Here is a 24,966-nt window from a genome sequence, read left to right as displayed (position 1 = left end):
CTAGGACATAGGCATTCATCGTAACAGGCAGTCTAAGCCACTCTATACTACAACAGATGGATTTAAATTGTAACCTGTTCTTACCAAAGAACTAAATAAAAAATGAGTACAGAGCCAGAGCCAGAGGTTCAAAATATTCTCATCTGTTAAATTAAGAGTGTCTCCCATAGAAAAGCAGTGGAGGCCCCATAGGGCAAGTACAAAACAGAATTAAAACTCCCAAGGGTCTTGTCTTTACAAAAGAAAAGGCAGGAGGCAGCCCCTGGACAGCTGGTCATGCTGGCCGCTCCGGTTGGACCACGTTGCATAATCCTCAGTCGCATCATCACAACGTCTCTGAGCGTTTTGATGGGGGGAGAAGGGGCAGTGTAGTGTGTATGGGAGGAGAGGCCCAGAGGGCTCTCTTTGCCCCCTTACCCCCTTTTTTATATCCCAGAGGAAAGTGGGGGGAACCTGGCTACACCTTGAAATGAGGCTATGTGTTTCAAACCTGGGGACAGGGGTAAGAGGGGATCTGTGCTTTGAGCAACCTGAGCCAGAGGCAGAGGGGTGTTGGAGGGGTAAGGGGAGGATGCATGATGCTTATTGCTTTGTACCTTTCACTGGGAAGGAGGGCAGCAGCCAACAGTAGCTCACAGGTTTGTAAACTGAGCCTGTTGGCTTTAAGAAGGGAGGCAATGAAATCGAATTAAATATAAAAGAGTCATTTGTGCAAAAATAACTTAAACAAATAAAAGACCTGGGGAAGGGTCTTTAGCGCCTGGTGGGGAAAGGGCCACATACCATCCCCCCCCAGGCCTTTTCAGTGACATGGCTTGGGGGGGAGGGGTTGAACTTCCCTGCCCCCTGCAATGGCTCAGGATGGGATTGTAGGGAAGGAGTTGCATTTGTGCTCTGAGTGGGGAGTAGTGCCCCCACCCACTGTCCACAGGTGCAGGTGGCTGGCAGGGGCTCCCAAGGCTCAGCACTCAGCTCTCCCCAATCAGGGTTAGATCCAGCTCCAGGTATGGCTGCTATGGGGCCAGTTTCCTCCTCTTGTTTTTGGCAGGACGGCCAGGGCGGGCCCGGGGAGGCAGAGGGACAGCCGCCTAATACCAGAGGAGAAGTTGAAAGAAGTGGTCAATTGCTAGGTATCAGGAAGTCGTCTTTTCTCCCCACTCCCTCTAACCCTCCTTTACTCCTGTTGCCTCATCGCTTATACCCTACCCATACACCCACCCACCCAAACACACACTTACTCGGGCTGTAGGGCTGGGTTCCAAGGTAATGTCCTGGCGGGAACTATTGCTGTTCCGCGTAGGGCTGCAATAAGGGGCACAGATGATCAGCAACAGCTCCCAAGCACCAGGTGAATTTCAGAAGTTTGGGTGGGAAACTTTTTACATTTGGATAGTAAAGGCATAATATCCTTACTCATATTCAAATAAGTATCTGCCCTTTTGAAAACCAAGCCACTATTTGGACATTAGAACTGTCCAAACCAAAAAGAAGTAGGCAAAGGCCAGCACTATAGTAGGCCCATCACTCACTTGTATTTTCTCCTACGGCCACGACGAGACTTTCTGACTACTCCCGGGGGCACCTGAGAAAAGATGGACTGTGTGTGTGGGAAATTTCGAAAAAGGTACCACAGCCTCAGCCTTTCCTCAGAGCCCCTGAGCCCAGACTGCCAGCACTCTGCACTCACCTTAAGGTCCTCAGAATGGGGCCCAGGAGGGGGTGGATCCTTGGGCTCAGCACCCCCTTCAGCCAGCTCCCCATTATGCTGCCAATGGTGGGTTCTTCTTGGGGACCTTTCCATTTGTCCATTGAAGCCACCACGTGTCCCCCATTTGAGGGCCAGTCGGCCAGGCTCCCGCCGGCTGCCAGGCTTTCGGCCCCGGGCTGGCCTGGCCTCACCATTAATGCCCCTAAGTCGCCCTCCTCCCCTCCGGCCCCGTTTCCCTGACCCCCTCCCAGTGAGCAGTTCAGGGACTGGGGGGTCGGGAGAACCGTGGGGTGGGGCTAAGGCACTGAGGGGAGGCCGGGCAGGCTCTGGTTCGAGGGCTGAGGCGGGGCTCTCAGGGGGTAGACAGGGGGCTTCTGGCTGCTCTGGAGGGATCTGCTGGCAAAAAATAAGTTCTCAGTCAATCCCAAATACGGTCCCTCTTCTGCTATAACTCAGAAAACCCTAAATTTCCAGTTTGAGAAAAAATTATCTCCCTGACAAACACATGCCCACACCCTCACCTGGAGACTCTGTAGCAGGCAGGCTAGGGGACTAGAAGCCTCTGAGAGGGGTGGAGGAGCTCCCCCCCCAGGGAGGAGCTGCAGCCCCAACTGGCCAGAGAGAAGAGGGCCAGGAGGCTGCAACAGGCCAGGGAGGGCTCCAGGGCTGCTGGTCAGCGAAGACAGGTCACCTGTTGAGAAATTATAGTCAGGGGTCTCTCCCTAGGCAAACCAATTAGGCTGAGCAGACCCTACTATTCTCTTTAGGCTTTATCCAGTGGCCAAAGACTTTCTTCCCCAATTTATTCAGCCACTACTCCCAAGTTTTACGGCTGCTTTTTCACACCAAGAGTGTGAATTCACACTCCCTCAGACTCACCCAGCAGGCTGGCACCCAGCAGAGGGCTAAGGAGTTGGGGGGGTCTCCCTGAGTTGGAGGGGGCCTTGCCCAGAGAGGAGGCTCCCGGGTCAGTAGTTGCCGTGGTGACACTGGAGGTAGGTGGTCCAGGTTGGGGGGCACTCAGGACACAGGGCTAAGAAAAAAGAATGATTCTAACACGTGTGTAAAATACTCAACAGATTTATAGTGCTTTCACATCCACTATCTGACTGAAGCCTCAAGTGAGATAAGCCATGCTTATTAAATACAGACCCAATTCTTGTAGTCATCCTACCCCCAGCCAAGAACTAAGGCGTCCCCAAAGGCCCCAAGGAAGAGCTCAGGAATGAAACTGAAAGCTTTTGATTCCCAGCTCCCATCTCTCATTCTACGTTGTGTTCTGTCCCAGCTACTCACCCCCATCCTCACCTGGGGGGGTGTCCCCGAGGGGGGATCCAGGCTGGCAGCCAGCAGCGCAGAATTTAAAGCTATGAGGGTAGGGGGGGCTGAAAGTGGGGGGAAAAGTAGGGGCGACAGGTCTCCCAAGCCTGAAAATGGCTCCCCACTTGGACCCCCGGCTCCCTCTGCAGATCCCTCCCCATCCCCAGCTGTGGGGCCCAGAGCCAACAGGGGCAGGAAAGAGGCAAGGAGGTTGCTGGGAGGTGCTGAAGGAGGTGGAAGAAGGTCTGAGGGTGGTGGAGGAAGCAAGGAAGCCACCAAAAGCGAAGGCCCTTCAGGCTCTCCTGGGGCTAGGGGAGGACCAGGTCCTCCTGGTGGGGGTAGCAGGGGCTCAGGAGGAGGCTGTCCTCCTCCCCCAGCCAGCACACCAAATAAACTGTGGTTGAGCAATGGAGAAGGTGGAGGCTGCCCCAGACTCAGAGGGAGAGGCAAGGCCCCAAGCATCCCAGGGAAGCCAGCTCCACTCAGTGCCAGGCCCTGCTCTGGGCTGGGGAAAGGGAAAGCCTCTCCACCAGCCAGGGGAGGCAGAGGGCAGGCCGGGCCCGCCCCCATCCCCAGCCCTTCGGATGGGCTTTGAAGCACAGGGCTGGGGACTACCGGGGCTTTGGAGGCAGCTGGTGGGGCAGGGGCACCTGTAAAAGAGGAGAGAAATTCAGCTCAAGGGAGGCCCTTTCTCCCAGCATCCAAAGAAGCCAACCTCCCTGCCCCCAACCCAGAAAACCCTCAAAGAGCTCTCTGAACATTCCCCTAAATGCCTTGGCTGCCTCTTTCCATCCAGGATGAGGAAGGGCTCCACAACACTCACATACCTGGCACACTGCTGAGGCTGCCACTGGTGGTCCCAGGCAGGGAGGACTGGATAGGGTGCCTGGGCTGGGGAGGGCTCCCTGAGGAGAGGGTTGGGGGAGGAGGAAGGTGTGCATCTGACCCCAAAAGGTTAAAGCTTCCATCAGAGTGGGAAGGGCCAGGGGTGGGGAGTCCCAGCAGGGACAGCACAGAAGGGAGAATTGGTTGGGATGGCTCTGGGAGAGAAAAGGGTTGGGGGACAGGAGCAGGGGCCCGAGGACGGCTCCGTCTAGGGGTTTGAGGGCCTCTCCCTTCTAGCAATCGAAATACAGTAGGGGGTCTGCGGGGACGACGCTGAGAGGGACGAAGTGATGAGGAGTGGGAAGCTGAGGGCACCGGGGCACGGGGCCTTCGGCCCTGTAAAGTGCTGGGAGGGGGTAGTGGGGGATGCTGTGCCTTGGCCGCTGCAGAGAGTAGGCTGCTAGCAAGGAAGGGGGGTGCCCCAGGCCCCTCCACCGTGGGGGCCCCTCCCAGGGGCCCCAAGACCAGGGGCAGGTGCATAGTGGCTGAAGACACTGGTGGCTGAGTGGCAGGACCAGGGTGGGCGGGAAGATTATTGCTCGGGGGCAGGGGAGGGGGTGTTAAGGCATCACTACAGTGGAAGAGAGGAGGGTCTGAAGGTGGTGAGGAGGAAGCATGAGGGGCTGGAGGAGAGCCCAGGTCAGAGGGTACCAGGCTGGATCTGAGGGCAGCTCCCCAGTTGTATGAGGGAGCATTGAGGCTGATAACAGGTGGAGGAGGTGGGGCTGGAGAGGGGGCATTGCCCCTTGGGAGGAAACGGGGGCTGCTACTGCCCCCAGAAGGGACTGGGTCAGGAAGCCTTGGTGGGAAAAGCCCCCCAGGGCCTGCTAGAGTGGGGAAAGCCTGGGAAGTTGGGGGTGGTTCTGGGGGAAGGGAGCCAGGACCCCCATTAAGTGGAGTTGTAGGAGGAACTCGACAGGGAGGGCGGGCAGAGGGGGGCCCTGGGGACACAGTGTGGAACATTTGGGGGCTCGCTCCCTCTCCTGCAATAAATGAAAAATGAAGGGTCAGCCTGTGGCTCCCCTTCCAAAAACTTTCTTTTGTCTTCATTAGTCCCATCTCCCACAAGTTCCCAACCTCCCTGTGCCCTCCTCTCACCACGTAGCTCCCCACCCACTCCCCTTTCTCTTTGCTCTCTCTCATGGAACTCCCACCACCAGCCTTCCAAGCCCTTAGGTTTTCCTCCGTCTTCTGTAAAGTGGCAGAAGACTCACCAGGAGAAGAGTGTGAGCAGGTGGTCTCCATGCTGCGGTACAGAGTTGCCATAGCAACAGCTTTCCGCCGGTGGTTGCACAGCTTGGTCATGTCCTCCTCTGATGCTGGCCCCACCCCAGCCCCACCCAGGGTCACCGGGGCCAAAGGGTCAAAGTTGAAAACCTGTAAGGTGGAAAGCAAGGACAGGGACCCTGAGGGGCTGGAATCTGTGGAAAGGGCTACCTCAGTCAGTGATTTGCATTAAGACTTTTAGCTTATCTCTGTACTCTCAGGCACCCCTCACCACTCTGACCTTGGGGACATTAAGTGGACACTCCAGACCGCACTTGCAGGTCCCATCGCTGAGGAGGTAGCTCCGGGTTTGCTCCAAGGAAGACAGCTCTGTGCCACTTGGACTGGAAGAGGACAGGGTCAGAGGACATGGCGTTAGCTGGCAGTGAATCAGGCAATACTCCTAAAGCACAGTGCTTAAGTTACAGATCCTCCTAGAAGAACAGAGGGTAAGGAATGTGGGAAGACACAGAAAGAGGGAGAATGGATTCAAAGGCCAAGAGCTACAGAAAGCAAAAAGGCTGAGGAAGGAAGGGGAAGAGAGGAGAGCAATCGGGTACCAGAGAGCTGAGCTGAGAGGAGAAGCGGAAGAAAGAAAACCCGGGCAACTGGAGTGGCAGAGCTTGGGGACCTGGGAAGATCCGTACCTGATGTAGAGCACAGCACCCTCTCGCACACAGCGCTGCCAGCCGATGGGGACAGATGTGGCCACAGGGCCCCCAGCTCTGTCTGCTCCACTGCTCTCATTGCCCCCATTCATTGTGTGTAATCAGCTCCCGCGTGCCTGATAACACAGACATCCATGTAGGCACTAGGAGGATTAAACTGGGCGAGGTACCTGAGGGAGAACTCCAGGAAGGCAAAGGTTGTGGGGAGACCCAAGAAAACTCAGGGAAAGCCCCAGAGGAGCAAGGGGAACCCCTCAGAGAGCTGGGAGGGAGAATGAGGAGTCCTCTGCCATATCACCACAGCTACCTGAACATCTCTGCAAACATTGTGGGGTCCAGTCTAAAGCCGGGGCCACCAGCTTAGCCCACACCTGCAACGCAAAGTAGAGAGATGGGACTATCAGGAGTCTGCCCAACTCTGAAGAGCACCACAGCCCAGCACCCTCTCAAGAGAAAGATCCTTACATCCTCTCAAGAGAAAAATCCTTAACAATGTGAGGCAAGCGCCTATAAAGACCTCGGGGATCTGCTGGCTTAGTCTACAACCATCCTTTCCAAGCCCAGTCCCTAGGGACCTGAGGGTCAGAACCTCAGCTCCCTGGGACCAAGAAAGTCTAGCACAATTCTTAGGCATATGAAGGGCAAGGCCTCCGTCCATTCGGAATTGAAGACTTCAACCAGGAGTATGGGCACATTCCCATAATGCTAGGCCACTAGGAAGTTTCCCAGAGTGTCTGGCTCCTGTCGTTCCCTACCCAGGAAGATGATATAAAAAGTACAGATTGCCCCACAGGTCACCAGGCAATTGCCCAACTGCCCGCTGGGGTGGTACCAGCAGAACTCCCCCCATGCCTGCTCCATCAGACAATCGCTGATCTAGTTCATTCGGGTCTTAAAAGGTGAGGATCACAGCTCAGTCTTTTCCCAGGATCCTGAGAAGCTCCTGATTTTCCCTCAAGCCTAAGGCAAAGAGATTCAGAACCTCCTATCCCACTGATTCCAAAAGAGCCTGTTCTCCGATATCTCCAAGAGAGCCTATCCTCCGATAGGAGGGGAAGCCCCTCCAACCTGCAGGTATCCTCCCCAGACTCACCATCGCTCCCACCCCACACTGGCGGCTTCCAAACTTTCCCTCTCATAACAAGGCGCCCTGTCACCCAGACTGCTTCCCTCAGCTTGAGGAGGAGGGGAAGGCGCACGAAGTAGGAAGGAACTTGGGGAGAGGGCGGGCGGAGGGTGGGCGAAGCACTGAGGGGAGGGCGGTGAAGAAGGCAGAAGTCAGGCAGTGAGAGGGAGAAGCGGCGGGGGCAGGTGAGGGCGGGGGAGTGGGGATGGGGCCGGGGAAAGGGGCCGAGAGGACGCGGAGGGGGCAGAGGGTAGGGACAGGAGGGGAGGGGAGGGGGAGGGGCGGGGTGGGGGGGCCGGGCCCCGCACTCACCGCGGCCCATGGTTCGGCCGGCCCCGCCCTGCGCAGTCGCGGCCCAGAGAGTGAGTGGGAGGGGGTGGGAGGAGGGTCGGTGGAGCCCGAGCCTCCGGTACGGCCCCGGCCGGTCCTAGCAGGAAGCGCCGCTGCCGCCGCCGCGGATCACCGAGCGGCCTCCCGCGCATGCGCCATGGGGGCCAGGGGCAGCCCTGGGGATTCCGTTCCCAGAAGGCACTGCGCAGGCTGCTGCCGCTGCCGCCGCCGCCGCCGTCGCTGCCGCAGCCACCGCCGCAGCCACCGCCGCCTCCGCCGCTGCCCGGACGGGAGAGGGGCGGGGCCGGGCCCCCGCCCAGCGGACAGCGACGAGCCAACTGGAGGGGCCGCAGTGCGCATGCGGGAGCGCGCCTACCCCTCCCCCACAACCCCCCATTAATCCCCAAGAGAACAAACACCCCACGCGGCCCCCCTCCCTCCGCGGAAGGATCTGCGCCTCTTCCCAGGCCACTGGTGGCCAATCCCAGCCCTCCTCGGGGAGGGGCCCCTTCCAAAGCCACAGTCTGTTGCGGGAGCCAGGAATGCCAGGTCCGGGAGGGGCCAGGCCCGAAAGATGAAAGTCGCGACTTGCCCTGCCCCGCCCCAAAGGCTTCCCGGGTAGTGTGCTGGGACTTGACCCGCCTCTCCAGGTCAACATGTCACAACACGACCTCGGCCTGTCAAGTCACATGACCTCTGCCTGTCACTGACAACCTGGTCTGTCTTTAGGCCAGGAGAGACCATCTGGTCCACCCCCCACACCACCCCCATTTTCAGAGGGGAAATGGAGGTGTGGAGCAACGGAGCAGCCTAACCAAAGACCTGTCACAGACACACCACTCCAGTCACAACCGGCCTTGTGACAGTTTCTACTTAAACTCTGGCTGCCCCCATGAGGGTATGACAGGATATGTAACAGGCCACCACATGGCCTCTGTTTTCAAGGCACAAGAAAAATACTTTGCATTCTGCGTGGTGCGTTTTACTTTTGTTCAAGTTGCCTCCAAGTTCATGGTTCTCATTTTACCCTTACAACTCGTTAATTTCCAAACAAGGACGGTAAGATCCCTTGGTAAGTGAGGGGGAGTTGAGGCTAAAATCGCAGCCCCGGTCTCCCCAGTCCACGGCGGTCCTGCGCTGAAGTGCACTTACACGTCCCAGGATGAGACTCCGCTGTAAATCTCGACCCGAACACCTAGGAGGCAGGCCTGTGCCGCGCTCCTCACAGCAGGGAGTCACAGGACTTGCTGTCTGGTACAGCAAGAGAGGGTCTTGGTATTGGAGAAAGCCGTAAGAGTACAGTGGGGGAAAATAGGTGGCCAAACAGAATTGGGTCCACTGGGTAAAATACATGACTTCTGGCAGGCTGAGGGCTTAGCAACTCCAAGGTAAAAGTCAAGGGCGCTGTTGTGAGAGAAGCGGAAAATGACTACCAAGGGATTCCAGTACCTCGGCCCCTTTTGGGAGATTTACGGGGCTAGACCACCCCGGTTTTTTTATTTGTTTTTAGTTTTCGGTGAAACGTAGTCTCGCTCTGTCACCCAGGCTGGAGTGCAGTGGCGCGATCTCGGTCACTGCAACATACGCCACCAGGGTTCAAGCGATTCTCCTGCCTCAGCCTCCAGAGTAGCTGGGATTACAGGCGCGCATCACCACACCCGGCTAATTTTTGTATTTTTAGTAGAGACGGGGTTTCACCATGTTGGTCAGGCTGATCTGGAACTCCTGACCTGAAGTGATCCGCTCTCCTCAGCCTCCCAAAGTGCTGGGATTATAGGCATGAGTCACCGAGCCCGGAGACCTCTCTAAGAAGACTCTCGAGATGTCGACAATCCCAGTGGATGGATACCAACTTTCAAAGGAAAAGTTCAAAAGGCCTATATGACCATTAGCTGGGAGGGGCCAAGGAAAATGGGAGTCCCTTATAGTGGAGGTAAAACGCCGGCTAAAGCTCGGTGGGCGGAACAGCAGCTTCTGGGGGAGACAAGCGGCAAAGAGGCTCCACACGACCGACTACGGACGGCCAACGCTGATAGCCGTTGGGGCCGTTGGGCGCCGGGAGCTGGCGCCCCGCCCTCTCTCCTTTCCCCCACCCTCTGCACCTCCCACCGCCCTCGTAGTCCCCTGCGCGTGCGCGTGCAGACACCAGTTGCCAAACATTGCATCATCCCCGCCCCCCTTTCCTCCCCTCCCCCCGCTACACTCCCCTCCGCGCGCGCGCATGACTCACCCACCGCCTCCGTGAAGCCTCGTGACCCAAAGCCACTTCCGGGTCCGACACTACGTCGACCCCCTAGCGAGAGGGAGCGACGGGGGCGGTTCTGCGGAGCTCCTGAGTGGCGGATACGAGGGACGAGGCGGGGCCAATGCCGGCGTGCCACTTTCTGATTGGTAGGTTTTGGGGTCCCGCCCCTGAGAGGAGGGCAAGGCCATGGTAAAAGATTACAGCTAGGCGCTCCCGAGGTCAGAGGCTTAAGTCTAAGGCACTGAGTGTATCATGTTGAAGATGAGCGGGTGGCAGCGACAGAGCCAAAATCAGAGCTGGAACCTGAGGAGAGAGGCGAGTACTGACTCCCATCTGCCCTTTACCCTCCCGTCTCCTCAGAGTTGGGGCATCCGCTCTTTAGGATTGGCCTCACGCCTCCACAGTGAAGTCAGGGACCGTCCGAGAGAGGAATGGGGAGAGTCCCTTATTCTGGGGTGGTGCTTACAAACCCCCATTGCTTCGGACGACAGCGTCTCTCCACCCCTGCCCGGAGCCGGAGCATGGGCCCTGCTCTGTGCTGCTGGGCAAAGGGACCTCGGCTGCCCTAGGGAAATTCATTCTCTCCCGTAGCCAACTTCAGGCCACCTCGTTAGGCCTGTCCGCGGGGAGGCAGCAGGACACACCCCCGCTCTAAGACTGAGTTACCATCGCTCAAGCCGTTTCCGCCCGTTCGCCACCATCGGCCTTCTCCCTACCCTACCCCCAATCCTGTCTCAGCCTCAGCGTCTCTGGTGTCAGCATGGCCACCTCGGTAGCTGGGGCTACTGGACCCTGCAGGGCTGAAAGGGGAACCTTGACACAAGCCTTTGGGAGGGGTGCCGATGGACAGGGAGCGGTGTGTTTTCCCTTTGCCGTAGAGGTCTCTGGGCCTCCCGCACAAGAGAGCAGCCTGGATCTCTTAAGTGTAGGAGGCCATTTGGGGTCTCCCCAGGGTATCGTCCTTCCCTCGGGATTAGTCCCTGCCTCTTTAACCCGGTCCTGTCTCCCAGCTAATCTCTGTGTAACCATTGCATCAGGCCAGCCCCGTTTGGCTCTGCAGCCTTCTGACCTGAGGCTCCACTGCTGATGAAAGCCAAGTCCCACACACTGGAAGGCAAGGGAGGGTTCCCCAGGGAGGACAGCCCTGCAGAGAAATATTTCGGGCAATATTGCATCTCCAGTCCCTAGGGATCGGCAGCTGCCACTCTGCGTCTGCCCCTTCCCTAGAGATTGGGGGGAATTCATTCATTCTTAACAAATACTTAATGAGGACCTACTGTGTGCCAAACAGTTTGGGGCTCAGGGAACATCCGTGAGCAAGAGGAAAAAATCATCTCAGTGGGAGGCCTACAGTAAACAAAATATAAGTGCCATGGAGAAAGCTAAAGCAGAGAAAGGAATGGAGAATGTTCAGGATGGAGGTTACTGTGTTACATCAGGTGGTCAGGAATTACCTTAGGTAATTCCTCCTCTCAAAACCCTCCAATGACTTCCCTGACATGACATAGGAAGTCACTGGAGAGTTTTGAGCAGAGGAATGACCTGTTTTAAAAGGTTCACTCAGGCTGCTGTATGGTGAATAGACTTACGAAGGGGTGGCAAGAGAAGAAATGGGAAGACCTTCTGCAATCAGGAAATTTCTGCAGTAATTGAGAGATGGTGGTGAATTGATCTAGATTGGAAAGAATGGAATTAGAGGTGTTTAGATTCTTCTAAGCAAAGTTTTAAAAACTCATTTTTAAAGAATGAGTTAAGGGCCGGGCATGGTGGCTCATGCCTGTAATCCCAGCACTTTAGGAGACCAGAGGAGTGGATCACACGAAGTCAGGAGTTCAAGACCAGCCTGGCCAACATGGTGAAACCCCATCTTTACTAAAAGTACAAAAATCAGCCAGGCATGGTAGTACATGCCTGTAATCCCAGCTACTCAGGAGGCTGAGGCAGGAGAATCGCTTGAACCCAGGAGGCAAAGGTTGCAGAGCGGAGATTGCGCCACTGCCCTCTAGCCTGGGCAAAAAGAGGGAGACCCGTCTCAAAAAAAAAAAAAAAAAAAGTTAAAATTTGCTAGTACTTTGGATTGCAGGGTGTGAGAGAAGAGGAATGAAGGATGATACCAAGGTTTTTAGCTTAAGCAACTAGAGTTGTCATCTGAGATGGGGATGACCTTGGAAGGGGAAAATCAACAAGTTTGCACATAGTCTTAGGTGCCTATTAGACATTGAAAAAGAAATGGCAAGTAGGCAGTAGACAGCAGAGTCGGAAGTTCTGGAAGAGGTCCAGACTGGAAATACACATTTGGAGGATGTCAGTGTGGGAATGGAGTTAGGAAAATGCTACAGGATGTCAGTGTGGGAATGGAGTTAGGAAAATGCTACGATTTGTTCCCTTCCCTATAGTTTAGTCTTTACCCTGGCAGGTTTAAGGCCTGCCTTGAATTTAGAGAAAGCTGAGTTGGCCAGAACTTTGCTATTATGTAACCAGGACTACAAATGTCAGCAACTAAAAATAAAGTCAGGCCCTCTTCTGCCCTTGGAAATGGCTACAGGGACCAAGTATGCATACCCCACAAGACCAGAAGGACGGACGGACCAGTAGGAGGCTGGAGATAAAAGAAAAATAAGGGCCCAGCATGGTGGCTCACGCCTATAATCCCAGCACTTTGGGAGGCGAGTGGATCACAAGGTCAAGAGATGGAGACCATCCTGGCCAACACAGTGAAACCCCATCTCTACTAAAAACACAAAAATTAGCTGGGCACGGTGGTACGCACCTGTAGTCCCAGCTACTTGGGAGGTTGAGGCAGAAGAATCACTTGACCCTGGAGGCAGAGGTTGCAGTGAGCCGAGATTGCGCCACTGCACTCCAGCCTGGCAACAGAGGCTCCGTCTCAAAAGAAAAGAAAAAAATAAGTTGCCTCTCCCCCTTCCAAAAATGGCTAACATTTCTCTTTGTTGCCTACAGTGTTCAAGAAGGAAGTGTATCTTCATACATCACCACACCTGAAAGCAGGTAAACTTAACCTACCCTTTCCCAAAACCAAGTCCTAAGAGATGCTGCTTAGCCTCCTTTTGCTGAGACCCTAAGAGATTATGAAAAGACCTAGAGAAGGTGGGAAAGGAGGGTTTGAATCTGAGCAAGCTTTTGCTATCAGGCTGTCTATTCTCCTGGCTTGCTCCTACAAGGTGAGCAAACCACTTTTCTTAAAGAATGTCCTAATGGAAAGATGGTCCTCAAAGAAAGCCCCAACAAAGACAACTGGTTTGCCTTACCAGTCTTCAGTCAGGGTTAAACTTTCACTAGTCTTCAGTCCCACTTGCAAACTCTATTGATAGTTTCCAGGAGCAATTACCAGGTCATTTGTGCTCCCTTCTCCTGTGTGGGGAGCTCAGGGAAATAGTCCTTCAGCTCAGCCTAACCTTGATGGGGACAGGAATTTGACTAGTCCTCCAGATCCCCTAAGCATGGATATCCAGGCACTTTTGCTTCTTCAAGTCCTGGGCAAAAGCAAGGAGGGAATATTAATATAAACTAGGAGTTGATAAATTTTAAAGGGCAGGATAATAAATATTTTAGATGTTAACAGCCCTATGGTCTCTAGCGTGACTCTTCATCTCTGCCACTGTAGCACCAAAGCAGCCATAAACAGTATGTAAATAAACAGATGTGGCTGTATTCCAATACAACTTTACCTACAAAAACAGGCATCAGACCAGCTTGCCAACCTGTGGCATAGACTGTTTGCTACATGGAGCTTGTTCCAGCCACTCCCCATTACCCTGCAAATGGGCTTTTCCAGACTGATCCAACTGCAGAGATGGCAGCTGAGTCATTGCCTTTCTCCTTCGGGACACTGTCCAGCTGGGAGCTGGAAGCCTGGTATGAGGACCTGCAAGAGGTCCTGTCTTCAGACGAAAATGGGGGTACCTATGTCTCACCTCCTGGAAATGAAGAGGTAAGAATGCTAGGCCTAAAGCTAAAGGGGGATGTTACCTTTTCCTTCTCAATTAATATCTACGTTCCCTTTCCTCATTTCCTTGAAGGAAGAATCAAAAACCTTTACCACTCTTGACCCTGCTTCGCTGGCTTGGCTGACTGAGGAGGAGCCAGAACCAGCAGAGGTCACAAGCACCTCCCAGAGCCCTCGCTCTCCAGATTCCAGTCAGAGCTCCCTGGCTCAGGAGGAAGAGGAGGAAGACCAAGGGAGAACCAGGAAACGGAAACAGAGTGGCCATTCCCCAGCCCGGGCTGGAAAGCAGCGCATGAAGGAGAAAGAACAGGAGAATGAAAGGAAAGTGGCACAGCTAGCTGAAGAGAATGAACGGCTCAAGCAGGAAATCGAGCGCCTGACCAGGGAAGTAGAGGCGACTCGTCGAGCTCTGATCGACCGAATGGTGAATCTGCACCAAGCATGAACAATTGGGGAGCATCAGTACTCCACTTGGGCCACACTACCCACCTTTCCCACAAGTGGCTACTGACCGCCCTCTCACTAGTGCCAATGATGTGACCCTCAATCCCACATATTCAGGGGGAAGGCTTGGAGTAGACAAAAGGAAAGGGTCTCAGCTTGTATATAGAGATTGTATATTTATTTATTACTGTCCATATCTATTAAAGTGACTTTCTATGAGCCAAGGTCTTTTACTTTTTCTTCTTGCCTTTAGGGGCTTCAGGGGGTTTCCCCTCAGCTACAGCCAACTGTTTCTTTAGATCCAAGAGTTTCGCCACCTCCGCAGCAACCTGGTTCTTGTCTGCCTTTTGTGCTTTCAGTTCTCGGACAATGTTGCCCTAAGATAAAGGGGGGTGGGAAGGGTAACAGTGAGGCAAGAAAAAGATCTATTTAGGATTCAGCTTGTCCAGTCTCCCACAGGGCTTAAGCTGCATACTTGTTTTGTCACTTCATCCATCAGCGCTTGTATCTGCTGTGGCCCAGCTGTTGTAACAGTCTCTATAACTGTTGGCTTTGGGGATGTTTTTGCCTGGAGGACAACAACAAAGTTAGCACCAGCAACCATAAATATCCCCTAACCTCCAGTTTTATACAGCATCTCAGAGGGAAAGTGATTACCTTTAAGTCGAAGGTCTCTTCTAGCTAAGACAGGAAAGAAAAACTAAGTGAGGAAGCAGCAGGGCCAAAAGATGGAAAGAGTGATGGGTGAGGACTACTTAGGGAAATTAAGGAAGTGATGCTGTGGCTGTTGTGGAGCGAGGGCACAGCCTTTAGCTTTTCTCACCTGGCCCCCTCCAAAGCGCTGCCTTAAACTTTCAATCTGGTCATTTTCCAATTTTTGGAACAAGGGACTGACCTGTAAAAAAAAAAAGTTCCAGAAACATCTGCTGATTAGATACAGCCTCTACCGGACTATACAGATGACCTCTCCAACCCCAATCTCTGATATATTTTAGAAAGAACGAGCATAACACTAAGCTAATATCTGCTGATTTTAGGAAATCAGCGGTAGCTTTCCCTATGAAACCCCAAATAATTTATAGGGACAGATTCTTTAAGCGCTCTAAGGATGCTAGGCTGATCCAGAAGTTTAGCGATGTACTTACTTTTTCATTTTGTGTCAAAGAGGAAATGGCTATTTCCTCTTTTTCACTGCCCACTATCTGCTAGCATTGTGGAGACTAGGTGACCAGTGTTTCTTCAAATATCTGTTTACCAGTTAGTTTTGTGTGCCAGGTTCTGGTTTCTGGCATGAAGAACAATGAGGATGTACAGATAATTCTGAACTTGGAATGACTACCAAGGACTTTATATCAGAAACTTGAGTCCCATGACCAAAGTAACACTGGAGAGATGTTAGGTCTTCTCTCACCCACTCCAAAAGCTGCATAGCAAAAGTGTCAATTTTAAGACAGGCTGGCTCTTCCACCTACTGTGCCAATCTGGTGTCCTGCTGGTAAGGTACACAGGAAGTTTGTCAGCAGGATACTGCAGGCTGGAGGTGGGAGCTGCAGCTGGGCCTGGATTGTGGCACTAACCGTGGGCATGTAAGGCTGAAGCATGACAGAGAGCAAGGCAGCTATATTCACTGCCAAGCCAGTCACTGTGCCTGCCCGTTGCCTGAGGAAGAAGAGATATTAGTCAAGACCTCCAGGAGGATACAGCTTACAAGCCACTTTATTCCTTTAGCCAACCCTCCCCGCTTACCTACCTGTCAGCCTCACTGCCTTTAATCCGCTTCCAGGGCTCATTCACCTGAATGTATTGGTTGCCATGTCGAGATATGGTGAGGATACTGCGCAAGGCATCCCGGATCCTGGGAAGGGAGGAAGCAGGCCAAGGTGTAATGTCCTACAGGGACCCATACAAGGCTCTCAACACACCAGCAGATGAGACAGAGATGTCAGTTACTTACCGAACCTTCTCAAGCAGCTGGTGATAGTGCTGGAGCTCCAGGGTGACATGGGCCAGCAGGCGCTGATCATCAGGGGTGAGCACCATCTCAGGCACATAGCCCCCAAAGAACTTAGACACAAACATCCCAGCTCTTGGTTGGGAGTAGGAAAGGAGAAGTGGAAAAAAGAGGGGAAGTTATTATCCACTCTCCTCCTTAGAATTTGACCCCATTTCCACAACTGTACATTCTCTCAGGATTCCTGCCTAGAACAGGTAACTCCTGGCTCCCTTAAGCCAGTAGACAAGGCTTAACAAATGAATTATTTACTCTGTCTCTCCCCTAAGAATCTGACTCTGCACATAAAAAAACCTGATTAAGTTAAACAACTCTATTTCTTATTTTTAAGAAGTCATTACTCAAAATCACCAAGCTGAAATATGTGTTAATTGCTATCAAACAAATACTCTAGGTAAGGACTTTTTTTTTTCTTTTTTTTTTTTTTTTTTTTGAGGAGTCTCACTCTGTTGCCCAGGCTGGAGCACAGTGGCATGATCTTGGCACACTGCAATCTGCCTCCTGGGTTCAGGTGATTCTCCTGCCTCAGCCTCCCGAGTAGGTGGGATTACAGATGTGCGCCACCATGCTCGGCTAATTTTTGTATTTTTAGTGGAGACAGGGTTTCACCAGGTTGGCCAGGCTGGTCTCGAACTCCTGTAGGTAAGGACTATTTATTAAATGTGGTTAATGACCAAACCTGAAAGTGAGTAGCAGGACTGACCTATAAGGGTCCAGGGTTCAGAGAGCGTGACGAAAGAATCCTAAGCTACGGAGGATACTGCTTTAGATTGCAGAAGAGCTGAGATAGGCACCAATGATAGAATGTGAGCCTAAGGTAACAAAAACTCTGAGTATAGCAGAAGTCTTTTTTTTTTTTTTTTGAGACAGGATCTCCCTCTTTTGCCAAGGCTGGAGTGCAGGGGTACAAGCACTGCTCCACTGCAGCCTCAATCTCTCGAGCTCAAGAGACCATCCCATCTCAGCATCCTGAGTGGCTGGGACTACAGGTGTGCGCCACCATGCCTGGCTGATTATTTTTGTAGAAATGGGAGACTCATTATGTCAGTCAGGCAAGTCCTGGCCTCAAGTGATCCTCCTGCCTTGGCCTCCCAAAGTGCTGGGATTACAGACGTAAGGCACCATGCCCAGCCCACAGAAGCCTCCTACCCCCACACCAAAATAACCCCTTTCTTCGGCCAAAGTTTTCAATGATCTGCAGGTGAACTATTTTGCTAGGAGAGAATACATCTTCAATTCTACAAAGAACAGTAATAAGAACACAATTTACAAAAACCCACTTTATAACCAACTTTGCTAAATCACATCTCTATAGTTAACTGTTCCATCAAGTATACATAGCCTCATATGTGCTAGGAACAGATCCCAATTAATAGAAATCAACTTTCCACACTGTCCTCACAGCCTCCTGCCCATTTTCTAGTTCTCTCCACATTCCCATCTCCTGAGGGAAAATGAGCCCCACCCCAGCTCACTGCTAACTCTGACCCCTTACCAATTCCCACCTGTTGATGAAGTTGCCCAGGTTGTTAAGCAGCTCAGAATTATTCTTCAGCAGCAGGTCCGTCCAGGAGAAAGCACTGTCCTGGCCCTCAGGCCGAATGTACAGCAGATAGAAGCGCCAGATGTCGGCAGGGATCCCCGTGTCCTGGGCCATGTCCCCAAACACTCCCACACCCCGGCTCTTAGAGAATTTCCCATCCTCATAGTTCAGGTACTCTGGACAGAGGAGAATGAGAACTATCTGCTCAAATCACATCCTTCCCCTCTCTAGCCCACTAACTCTTCCTTCTTTCCTCTTTCTAACCTCAACTATGGTTGTCTAGCAACATTTCTCCTTAAGGGGCTGGTATGCTCAGATTTTGGGAGTCCTTTCCTATCCATTCTGGCCCTTTTTTGTCTTTGCTTGTATCTACTACAGAGTTTTAGCTTTGGACTTTTGCTTTCTTCAGGTTCTTGTTTCATTTCTCTAGGTTGAGTTCTCATTTTAATTATTTCCTATTTCATCTCAACTCCTAACTCAAGACAGCAGCTCTCTTAAGATCTTTTTCCAAGTACTGCCTCAACCCTCATTTCCTATGAACACCCCATCAGTAGTCTTCCAGGGTACTTACCTGTAGCAATGAGGTGGCTGACCAAGGTATAGTTATCCTCAGCTCCTAGGGCTGAGCAAGGAAAGACTATGCCATGGAAAGGAACATTGTCTTTGGCCATGAACTGATATAGGTCCACCTAAGGGAATGTAGTTAGGAGAGATTTCCTGAGACCTTCTTCAAAGGCCAGGAGACCAGACACCCAACCCTAAGACCCACACCCTACCGCCTACCCTCCCCATGCACAGCCTAACCAAGAACTGCTCACTTGCTCTGGGTTCTTCCACCATCTCTCCCACTGGTCTGTGTAGTTGGCTGTGATGGACAAATAGCCAATAGTGGCATCAAACCAGACATAGAATACCTGGAGGTCAGGAGGAGGTAAACATGTTAGGGACCAATCCAAAGTCTCAAACTGAAACAAGACATAATCAGCAGTCTATTCTGCTAGCCCAGGGTCTCAACACCAAGGCTGAATGATATGAATAAAAAAGGGTTTTTACCTTGTCTTCAAAACCTTCTAAGGGTACAGGGGTTCCCCATTTGAGGTCTCGGGTTATGCAGCGTGGCTTAAGGCCATCTCGAAGCCAGGAGCGGGTGATAAACCGGGCATTGGGAGTCCAGTCACTGCCAGGCAATGTCCTCCCCAACCACTCTTCCAGTCGCTTCTCCAGCTGAGATAACGGAGAAAGACAAGAGGGTTGATTTAGGAAAGTCTCGTATATGGTTAGCATAAGGATAAACACATACAACCTTTTTGGAGCACAATTTGGCAATATATAACTTTTTTTTTTTTGAGACAGAATCTAGTTCTGTCACCCAGACTAGAGTGCAGTGGTGCAATCACAATCACAGCTCACTGCAGCCTAAACCTCCTGGGCTCAAGCAATCCTCCTACCTCATCCTCCCCAGTAGCTGGGACCACAGGTGCACACCACCATGTCAGACTAATTTTTGTAACTGTTGTAGAAACAGGGTTTTGCCACATTGCCCAGGCTGGTCTTAAACTCCTGAACTCAAGCAATCTGCCCACCTCAGCCTCCAAAAGGGCTGGGACTACAGTTGTGAGCCACCATGCCCAGCCTTAACTAGATTTTTAACACACAGCCAGTGGCTTGCGCCTGTAATCCCAGCTACTCTGTTTTTTGTTTTTGTTTTTGTTTTGAGACGGAGTCTCGCTGTGTCTCCCAGACTGGAGTGCAGTGGCACGATCTCGGCTCATTGCAAGCTCCACCTCCCAGGTTCACGCCTCCTGAGTAGCTGGGACTACAGGCACCCGCCACCACGCCCGGCTAATTTTTTGTATTTTTAGTAGAGACGGAGTTTCACCGTGTTAGCCAGGATGGTCTCGATCTCCTGACCTCGTGATCCACCCGCCTCGGCCCCCCAAAGTGCTGGGATTACAGGCATGAGCCACCACGCCCAGCCTAATCCCAGCTACTCTGAAGGCTGATGCAGGAGGATCACTTGAGGATGGGAGTTCATGACCATCCTGGGCAACACAGCAAAATCCTATCCCTAAAAAAAAATTTTTTTTTTAATTTTTAAAAATATGAACACTTCACAAGTTTGCATGTCATTCTTGTGCAGAGAACGTGGTAATCTGCTCCATATCAGGGTCTCACTGTCACCCAGGCTGGAGTACAGTGGCACATCATGGCTCACTGCAGCCTCAACCTTCCGAGCTTAAGTGATCCTTCCGCCTCAGCCTCTTGAGTAGCTGGCACAACAGGCACGTGCCACCACACCTGGTTAATTTTTGTATTTTCAGTAGAAATGGGTTTCACCAAGTTGCTCACCCTGGTCTCAAACTCCTGGGCTCAAGCAATTCTCCCGCCTCAGCCTCCCAAAGTGTTGGAAGTTGGAATTACAGGCATAAGCCACAGTGCCCAACCAATTTTTTCTTTTTTTAAATAGAGACAGGGTCTTGCTTTGTTGCCCAGGCTATTCTTGAACTCCTGGCTTCCAGCGATCCTCCTGCCTCAGCCTCCCAAAAGTGCTGGAATTATAGGCATGAACCACCATGGCCAGCCGAGGAAGTGTAAAACAGAAAAAAAAAATTTTTTTTTTTTTCTTTTTTTTAGACAGGGTATCATTCTGTTGCCCAGGCTGGTCTCAAACTCCCAGGCTCAAGCAATCCTCCAGTCTCGGCTTCCCAAAGCATTGGGATTACAGGTGTAAACCAGCATGCCCAACCAAAAAAAAAAATCTTTTTTTTTTTGAGATGGAGTCTCGCTCAGCTGCCCAGGCTGGAGTGCAGTGGCACAATCTTGGCTCACTGCAACCTCCCCACCCCCAAGTTCAAGCGATTCTCCTGCCTCAGCCTCCTAGGTAGCTGGGACTACAGGTGGGTACCACCAGACCCAGTTAACTTTTGTATTTTTAGTGGAGGTGAGGTTTCACCATGTTGGCCAGGATGGTCTCCATCTCTTGACCTCTGACCTCTTGATCCACCTGCCTTGGCCTCCCAAAGTGCTGGGATTACAGGCTTGAGTCACTACGCCCGGCCAAATTTTTTTTTAATTAGCCAGGCATGGTAGTACACGCCTATAGTCCCAACTACTCAGAAGGCTGAAGCAAAAGGATAACTGGAGCCTGGGAGTTTGAGGGTGCAGTGAGCTATGATTATGCCACTGCACTCCAGCCTGGATGACAGAGACCCTGTCTCTAGAAAAAAATTTTGTTTGAACACACTTGACTATATACCCTTAGTCTAGGGGAGGAATCAGGATTGTCAACAAATCCTAAACTCTTTGTTTTTTTTTTAGACGGAGTCTCGCTCTGTCGCCCAGGCTGGAGTGCAGTGGCCGGATCTCAGCTCACTGCAAGCTCCGCCTCCCAGGTTTACGCCATTCTCCTGCCTCAGCCTCCCGAGTAGCTCGGACTACAGGCACCCGCCACCTCGCCCGGCTAGTTTTTTTGTATTTTTTAGTAGAGACGGGGTTTCACCATGTTAGCCAGGATGGTCTCGATCTCCTGACCTCGTGATCTGCCCGTCTCGGCCTCCCAAAGTGCTAGGATTACAGGCTTGAGCCACCGCGCCCAACCACCTAAACTCTTTTTAATAGGTTATTTTTTTTGTAGATGTACCAGCAAAGCAATTCTGAAATGGTTTTAGGTGTATTGTAGGATTGAGCTAATAAGTAAATGTGCTGATGCTTATTGAGAACCAGGACACTTACAGTGGAAGAAGGTAGATAGAGACATGAAATAAATAAGAGAAAGTGATGAAGAACTCTGTGGGGATGGACTGAAATTGCAGGTGTCCATGTGAACCTAAAATAAATACCAACTGGCCGGGCGCGATGGCTAACGCCTGTAATCCCAGTACTTTGGGAGGCTAAGGCAGGTGGATCACCTGAGGTCAGGAGTTGGAGATCAGCCTGGCCAACATGGTGAAACCCCGTCTCTACTAAAAATACAAAAAAAAATTAGCTGGGTGTGGTGGCAGGTGCCTGTGATCCCAGCTACTTGGGAGGCTGAGGCAGGAGAATTGCTTGAACCCTGGAGGTAGAGGTTGCAGTGAGCCAAGATCGTGCCACTGCACTCCAGCCTAGATGACAGCGAGACCCTGTCTCAAAACAAACAAACAAACAACAACAAAAAAAAAAACAAATACCAACTCTCTTTGCTGAAAGGTCCTAGTAGCAAAGATACCCAGTAGCAATGAGCACATCTACCACCTAGATTTCGGTATCTAATACTGTTCCCTACTAAATTAAACTCAAGGTTGGTGACACAGTTGATTTCAAGGCTGAACCGGATGAACCTAGAGTATCTTTTTATGCCACAAATTAAGAAAGGGTTTAAAAAATGATGGGAGATCTCAAAAGCAGAGAAGTCACCTTGAATACGTTCCTACTGACGAAATAAGTGACAATTTGAACATGAAAATAAATTTAGGACAGGAAAGGATTATAAGAAGTTGAAAAAAATAGGAATCCATGAGTCCATACTAATAATAAACAGCTAACTAAATTTAAAAATAAATGGAGGGAGAAGGATAAATATAGAGGGTAGTGGTAGAGTTGGAAAATCACCATAATAAAGGTAAAAATTATCAATGAATGCTAAATTTAGAGGGAATATTTTGTTCATGAAGAGCAAAGTATTGCATTGTCTTAAAGTAGATTCCCACAAGGCTGGGTGTGGTGGTTCACGCCTGTAATCCCAACACTTTGGGAGGCCAAGGCGAGTGAATCACTTGAGGTCAGGAGTTTGAGACCAGCCTAGCCAACATGATGAAACCCCATCTCTATTAAAAATACAAAAATTAGCCAGGTATGGTGGTATGTGCCTATAATCCCAGCTACTCGAAGGCTGCGACAGGAGAATCACTTGAACTTGGGAGGTGGAGGTTGCAGTAAGCTGAAATCATGCCGCTGCACTCCAGTCTGGGCGACAGAGCAGGACTCCATCTCAAGAAAAGAAAAAAATTAAGTGTATTCCCAGACTGCTCATAAGTTGCAATGGGGAAAATAGTAATTACACAATGGACAAACTGAATAACACCTGACCAAACAAAGTTAAGATTCCCAGTGAAGGGGATGGCCATCATGTGCCTCTGAAAAGGACACAGTCATTTATGTAGCATTCCAACCAAGAATGCATAGCCTGAATCTAATCAAGAGGAAACACCCAACAAACCCAACATGAGAACTATTATATTTTATGTATTTATTTATTTTTGAGATAGGGTCTCACTTTGTTGCCCAGACTGGAGTGAGTGGTGCAATCATGGCTCACTATAGCTTCCAGCTCCTCGGCTCAAAGCAACCCTCCTACCTTAGCCTCCTAAGTAGCTGGGGCCAGAGATGTGTACCACCATATTTGGCTAAATTTTTTTCTTCCTTTTTTTTTTTTTTGAGACAGGGTCTCACTCTGTCGCCCAAGCTGCAGTGCAGTGTTTCAATCACGACTCACTGCAGCCTCAAACCTTCCCAGGCTCAGGTGATCTTCCCACCTCAGCCTCCTGAATGGCCGGGACTACAGCCACACACAACCATGCCCAGTTAACTTTTGTATTTTTTGTAGAGATGGGGTCTCACCATGTTGCCCAGGCTAGTCTCAAAGTCCTAGGCTCAAGTCATCCACCTACCTAGACTTTGCAAAGTGTTGGGATTAACATGTGAGCCACTGTGCCCAGGCCAGGATAACTGTTTCACATTTGTAGAGTCAGGGTCTTGCCAAGTTGCTCAGGCTGGTCTCAAACCCCTGGGCTCAAGCAATCCTCCTGCCTCAGCCTCCCAAAGTAATGGAATTATAGGCGTGAGTCACTGCATGTGGCATTTAATTTTTTTTTTTTGAGACGGAGTCTTGCTCTGTCACCCAGGTTAGAGTGCAGTGGCACGATCTCGGCTCACTGCCAGTTCCACCTCCTGGGTTCACGCCATTCTCCTGCCTCAACCTCCCAAGTAGCTGGGACTACAGGCGCTCGCCACCACGCCCGGCTAATTTTTTGTATTTTTAGTAGAGACGGAGTTTCACCATGTTAGCCAGGATGGTCTTGATCTTCTGACCTCCTGATCCACCGGACTCGGCCTCCCAAAGTGCTGGGATTATAGGCGTAAGCCACCGCATCCGGCCTCGTGAGCCACTGCGCCTGACCTAATATTTTTATACTTTAGAGATAGGGTCTCACTCTGTTGCCTAGGCTGGAGTGTAGTGGCACAATCACAGCTCCCTGTAATGTCAAACTCCTGGGCTCAAATGATCCTCCCACCTCAGCCTCTTACATAGCTGAGACTACAGGATCGCACCACCATACCTGGCTAATTTTTCATTTTTCGATTATTTTGTAGAGACAGTGTCTCACTATGTTTTCCAGGCTGGTTTCCAACTCCTGGCATCAACAGAACCTCCCACCTCAGCCTCCTACAGTGTTAGGATTACAAGCATGATGAGCCACTGTGCCCAGCCTATTTTTTTTTTATTTTTTATTTTCTCCAAGCCCAGGGTACAGAAGGAGGAACACTGTATTTTAAAAAGGAGGTCAGGCTGGGCATGGTGGCTCACGCCTGTAATCCCAGCACTTTGGGAGGCTAAGGTGGGCGGATCACCTGAAGTCAGGAGTTCCAGACCAGCCTGGCCAACATGGTGAAACCCCGTCTCTACTAAAAATACAAAAATTAGCCAGGCATGGTGGCAGGTGCCTGTAATCCCAGCTACTTGGGAGGCTGAGGCAGAGGAATTGCTTGAACCTGGGAGGCAGAGGTTGCAGTGAGCCGAGACTGTGCCATTACACTCCAGCGTGGGCAACAAGAGAGACGCTCCACTTCAAAAAAAAAAAAAAAGGAGGTCAATGCTGGACACAGTTGTTCATGCTTGTAATCCCAACACATTTGCAGGCAGAGGCAGGAGAACTGCTTGAGCCCAAGAGTTTGACACCAGCCTGGGTAACATAGTGAGAACCAATCTCTACAAAAACATTTTAAAAATTAGTCAAGTGGCCCAGTGCGGTGGCTCATGCCTGTAATCCCAGCACTCTGGGAGGCTGAGGCAGGCAGATCACCTGAGGTCAGGAGTTCGAGACCAGCCTGGTCAACATGGCAAAAACCTGTCTCTACTAAAAATACAAAAATTAGCCAGGCATGGTGGCGGGGGTGCCTGTAATCCCAGCTACTCTGGAGGCTAACGCAGGAGAATCGCTTGAACCCAGGAGGCGAAGGTTGCAGTGAGCCAAGTTTGTGCCACTGCACTCCAGCCTGGGCAACAAAAGCGAAACTCTGTCTCAAAAAAAAAAAAAAAAAAATCAGTCAGGCATGGTACTTGGGAGGCTGAGGGGAGAGGATTGATTGGTCCCAGGAGATCAAGGCTGCAGTGAGCTATGATCATGCCACTGTATTCCAGCTTAGGTGACAGAGTGAGAACCTATCCCTTAAAAAAAAAAAAAAAAAGAAAAAA

At 51.3% G+C, this 24,966-nt stretch overlaps 3 protein-coding genes across 12 annotated transcripts in view; 1 reads left to right on the top strand and 2 right to left on the bottom strand.

Annotated features, from left to right (window-relative positions):
- Positions 1–121: 121 nt before the first annotated feature.
- MBD6 (methyl-CpG binding domain protein 6) lies at positions 122–7,554 on the bottom strand. 6 transcript variants are annotated; one of them, XR_007717582.1, is made up of 14 exons: positions 7,286–7,554; positions 6,155–6,218; positions 5,827–5,963; positions 5,421–5,523; positions 5,128–5,290; positions 3,856–4,896; positions 3,017–3,678; positions 2,588–2,741; positions 2,230–2,399; positions 1,688–2,104; positions 1,530–1,582; positions 1,239–1,302; positions 597–1,088; positions 122–336 (listed from the first exon to the last, which is right to left on the bottom strand). XR_007717582.1 is itself a non-coding variant. In XM_050747261.1 (13 exons), the coding sequence occupies exons 3-13, from the start codon at positions 5,937–5,939 to the stop codon at positions 1,014–1,016; spliced, it is 3,015 nt and encodes a 1,004-aa protein (XP_050603218.1). In that variant the 5' UTR covers positions 5,940–5,963; positions 6,155–6,218; positions 7,286–7,554; the 3' UTR covers positions 122–1,013. The 6 variants fall into 6 exon arrangements, 4 of the variants coding, with proteins under 4 accessions (XP_050603218.1, XP_050603222.1, XP_050603220.1 ...); XR_007717583.1 differs by having other exon boundaries at positions 919–1,088; XM_050747261.1 differs by having other exon boundaries at positions 122–1,088.
- Positions 7,555–9,560: 2,006 nt separating this feature from the next.
- On the top strand, positions 9,561–14,178 carry DDIT3 (DNA damage inducible transcript 3). Of its 3 annotated transcripts, none has more exons than XM_050747367.1 (4): positions 9,561–9,694; positions 12,510–12,557; positions 13,345–13,500; positions 13,589–14,178. In XM_050747367.1, the coding sequence occupies exons 3-4, from the start codon at positions 13,363–13,365 to the stop codon at positions 13,958–13,960; spliced, it is 510 nt and encodes a 169-aa protein (XP_050603324.1). In that variant the 5' UTR covers positions 9,561–9,694; positions 12,510–12,557; positions 13,345–13,362; the 3' UTR covers positions 13,961–14,178. The 3 variants fall into 3 exon arrangements, with proteins under 3 accessions (XP_050603324.1, XP_050603323.1, XP_050603322.1); XM_050747366.1 differs by lacking the exon at positions 9,561–9,694 and adding an exon at positions 9,706–9,863; XM_050747365.1 differs by lacking the exons at positions 9,561–9,694; positions 12,510–12,557 and having other exon boundaries at positions 12,593–13,500.
- Positions 14,116–24,966, bottom strand: part of MARS1 (methionyl-tRNA synthetase 1) — a 26,759-nt gene continuing 15,908 nt past the window's right edge. For 2 of the 3 annotated variants that reach the window (XM_050747266.1, XM_050747268.1), the window contains 11 exons: positions 18,567–18,737; positions 18,332–18,427; positions 18,085–18,202; positions 17,476–17,689; positions 15,914–16,045; positions 15,710–15,814; positions 15,432–15,618; positions 14,783–14,854; positions 14,617–14,640; positions 14,435–14,527; positions 14,116–14,336 (listed from right to left, as the gene is read on the bottom strand). In XM_050747266.1, coding sequence (XP_050603223.1) covers positions 14,190–14,336; positions 14,435–14,527; positions 14,617–14,640; positions 14,783–14,854; positions 15,432–15,618; positions 15,710–15,814; positions 15,914–16,045; positions 17,476–17,689; positions 18,085–18,202; positions 18,332–18,427; positions 18,567–18,737 — 1,359 coding nt within the window. In that variant the 3' untranslated portion in view covers positions 14,116–14,189. The remainder of the gene's footprint in view (positions 14,337–14,434; positions 14,528–14,616; positions 14,641–14,782; positions 14,855–15,431; positions 15,619–15,709; positions 15,815–15,913; positions 16,046–17,475; positions 17,690–18,084; positions 18,203–18,331; positions 18,428–18,566; positions 18,738–24,966) is intronic. The other variant, XM_050747267.1, reaches the window with a different exon arrangement.

This window comes from Macaca thibetana, chromosome 11 (assembly GCF_024542745.1).
Source record: "Macaca thibetana thibetana isolate TM-01 chromosome 11, ASM2454274v1, whole genome shotgun sequence".
Lineage (NCBI taxonomy): Eukaryota > Metazoa > Chordata > Mammalia > Primates > Cercopithecidae > Macaca > Macaca thibetana.
Note: the sequence above shows the minus strand (reverse complement) of the source record. Positions and strands in the feature narration are given on the sequence as shown.

Excerpts from the sequence above, each read along its gene's own strand:
- MBD6 (XM_050747262.1), bottom strand. The coding sequence starts at position 5,939 with ATGAATGGGGGCAATGAGAGCAGTGGAGCAGACAGAGCTGGGGGCCCT. Across the intron at positions 2,742-3,016 it reads CCTCGGGGACACCCCCCCAG|CCCTGTGTCCTGAGTGCCCC; the intron begins GTGAGGATGGGG and ends CTTTTTTCTTAG. Across the intron at positions 2,400-2,587 it reads GCTGGGTGCCAGCCTGCTGG|GTGACCTGTCTTCGCTGACC; the intron begins GTGAGTCTGAGG and ends ATTTCTCAACAG.
- DDIT3 (XM_050747365.1), top strand. The coding sequence starts at position 13,294 with ATGGAGCTTGTTCCAGCCACTCCCCATTACCCTGCAAATGGGCTTTTC. Across the intron at positions 13,501-13,588 it reads CACCTCCTGGAAATGAAGAG|GAAGAATCAAAAACCTTTAC; the intron begins GTAAGAATGCTA and ends ATTTCCTTGAAG.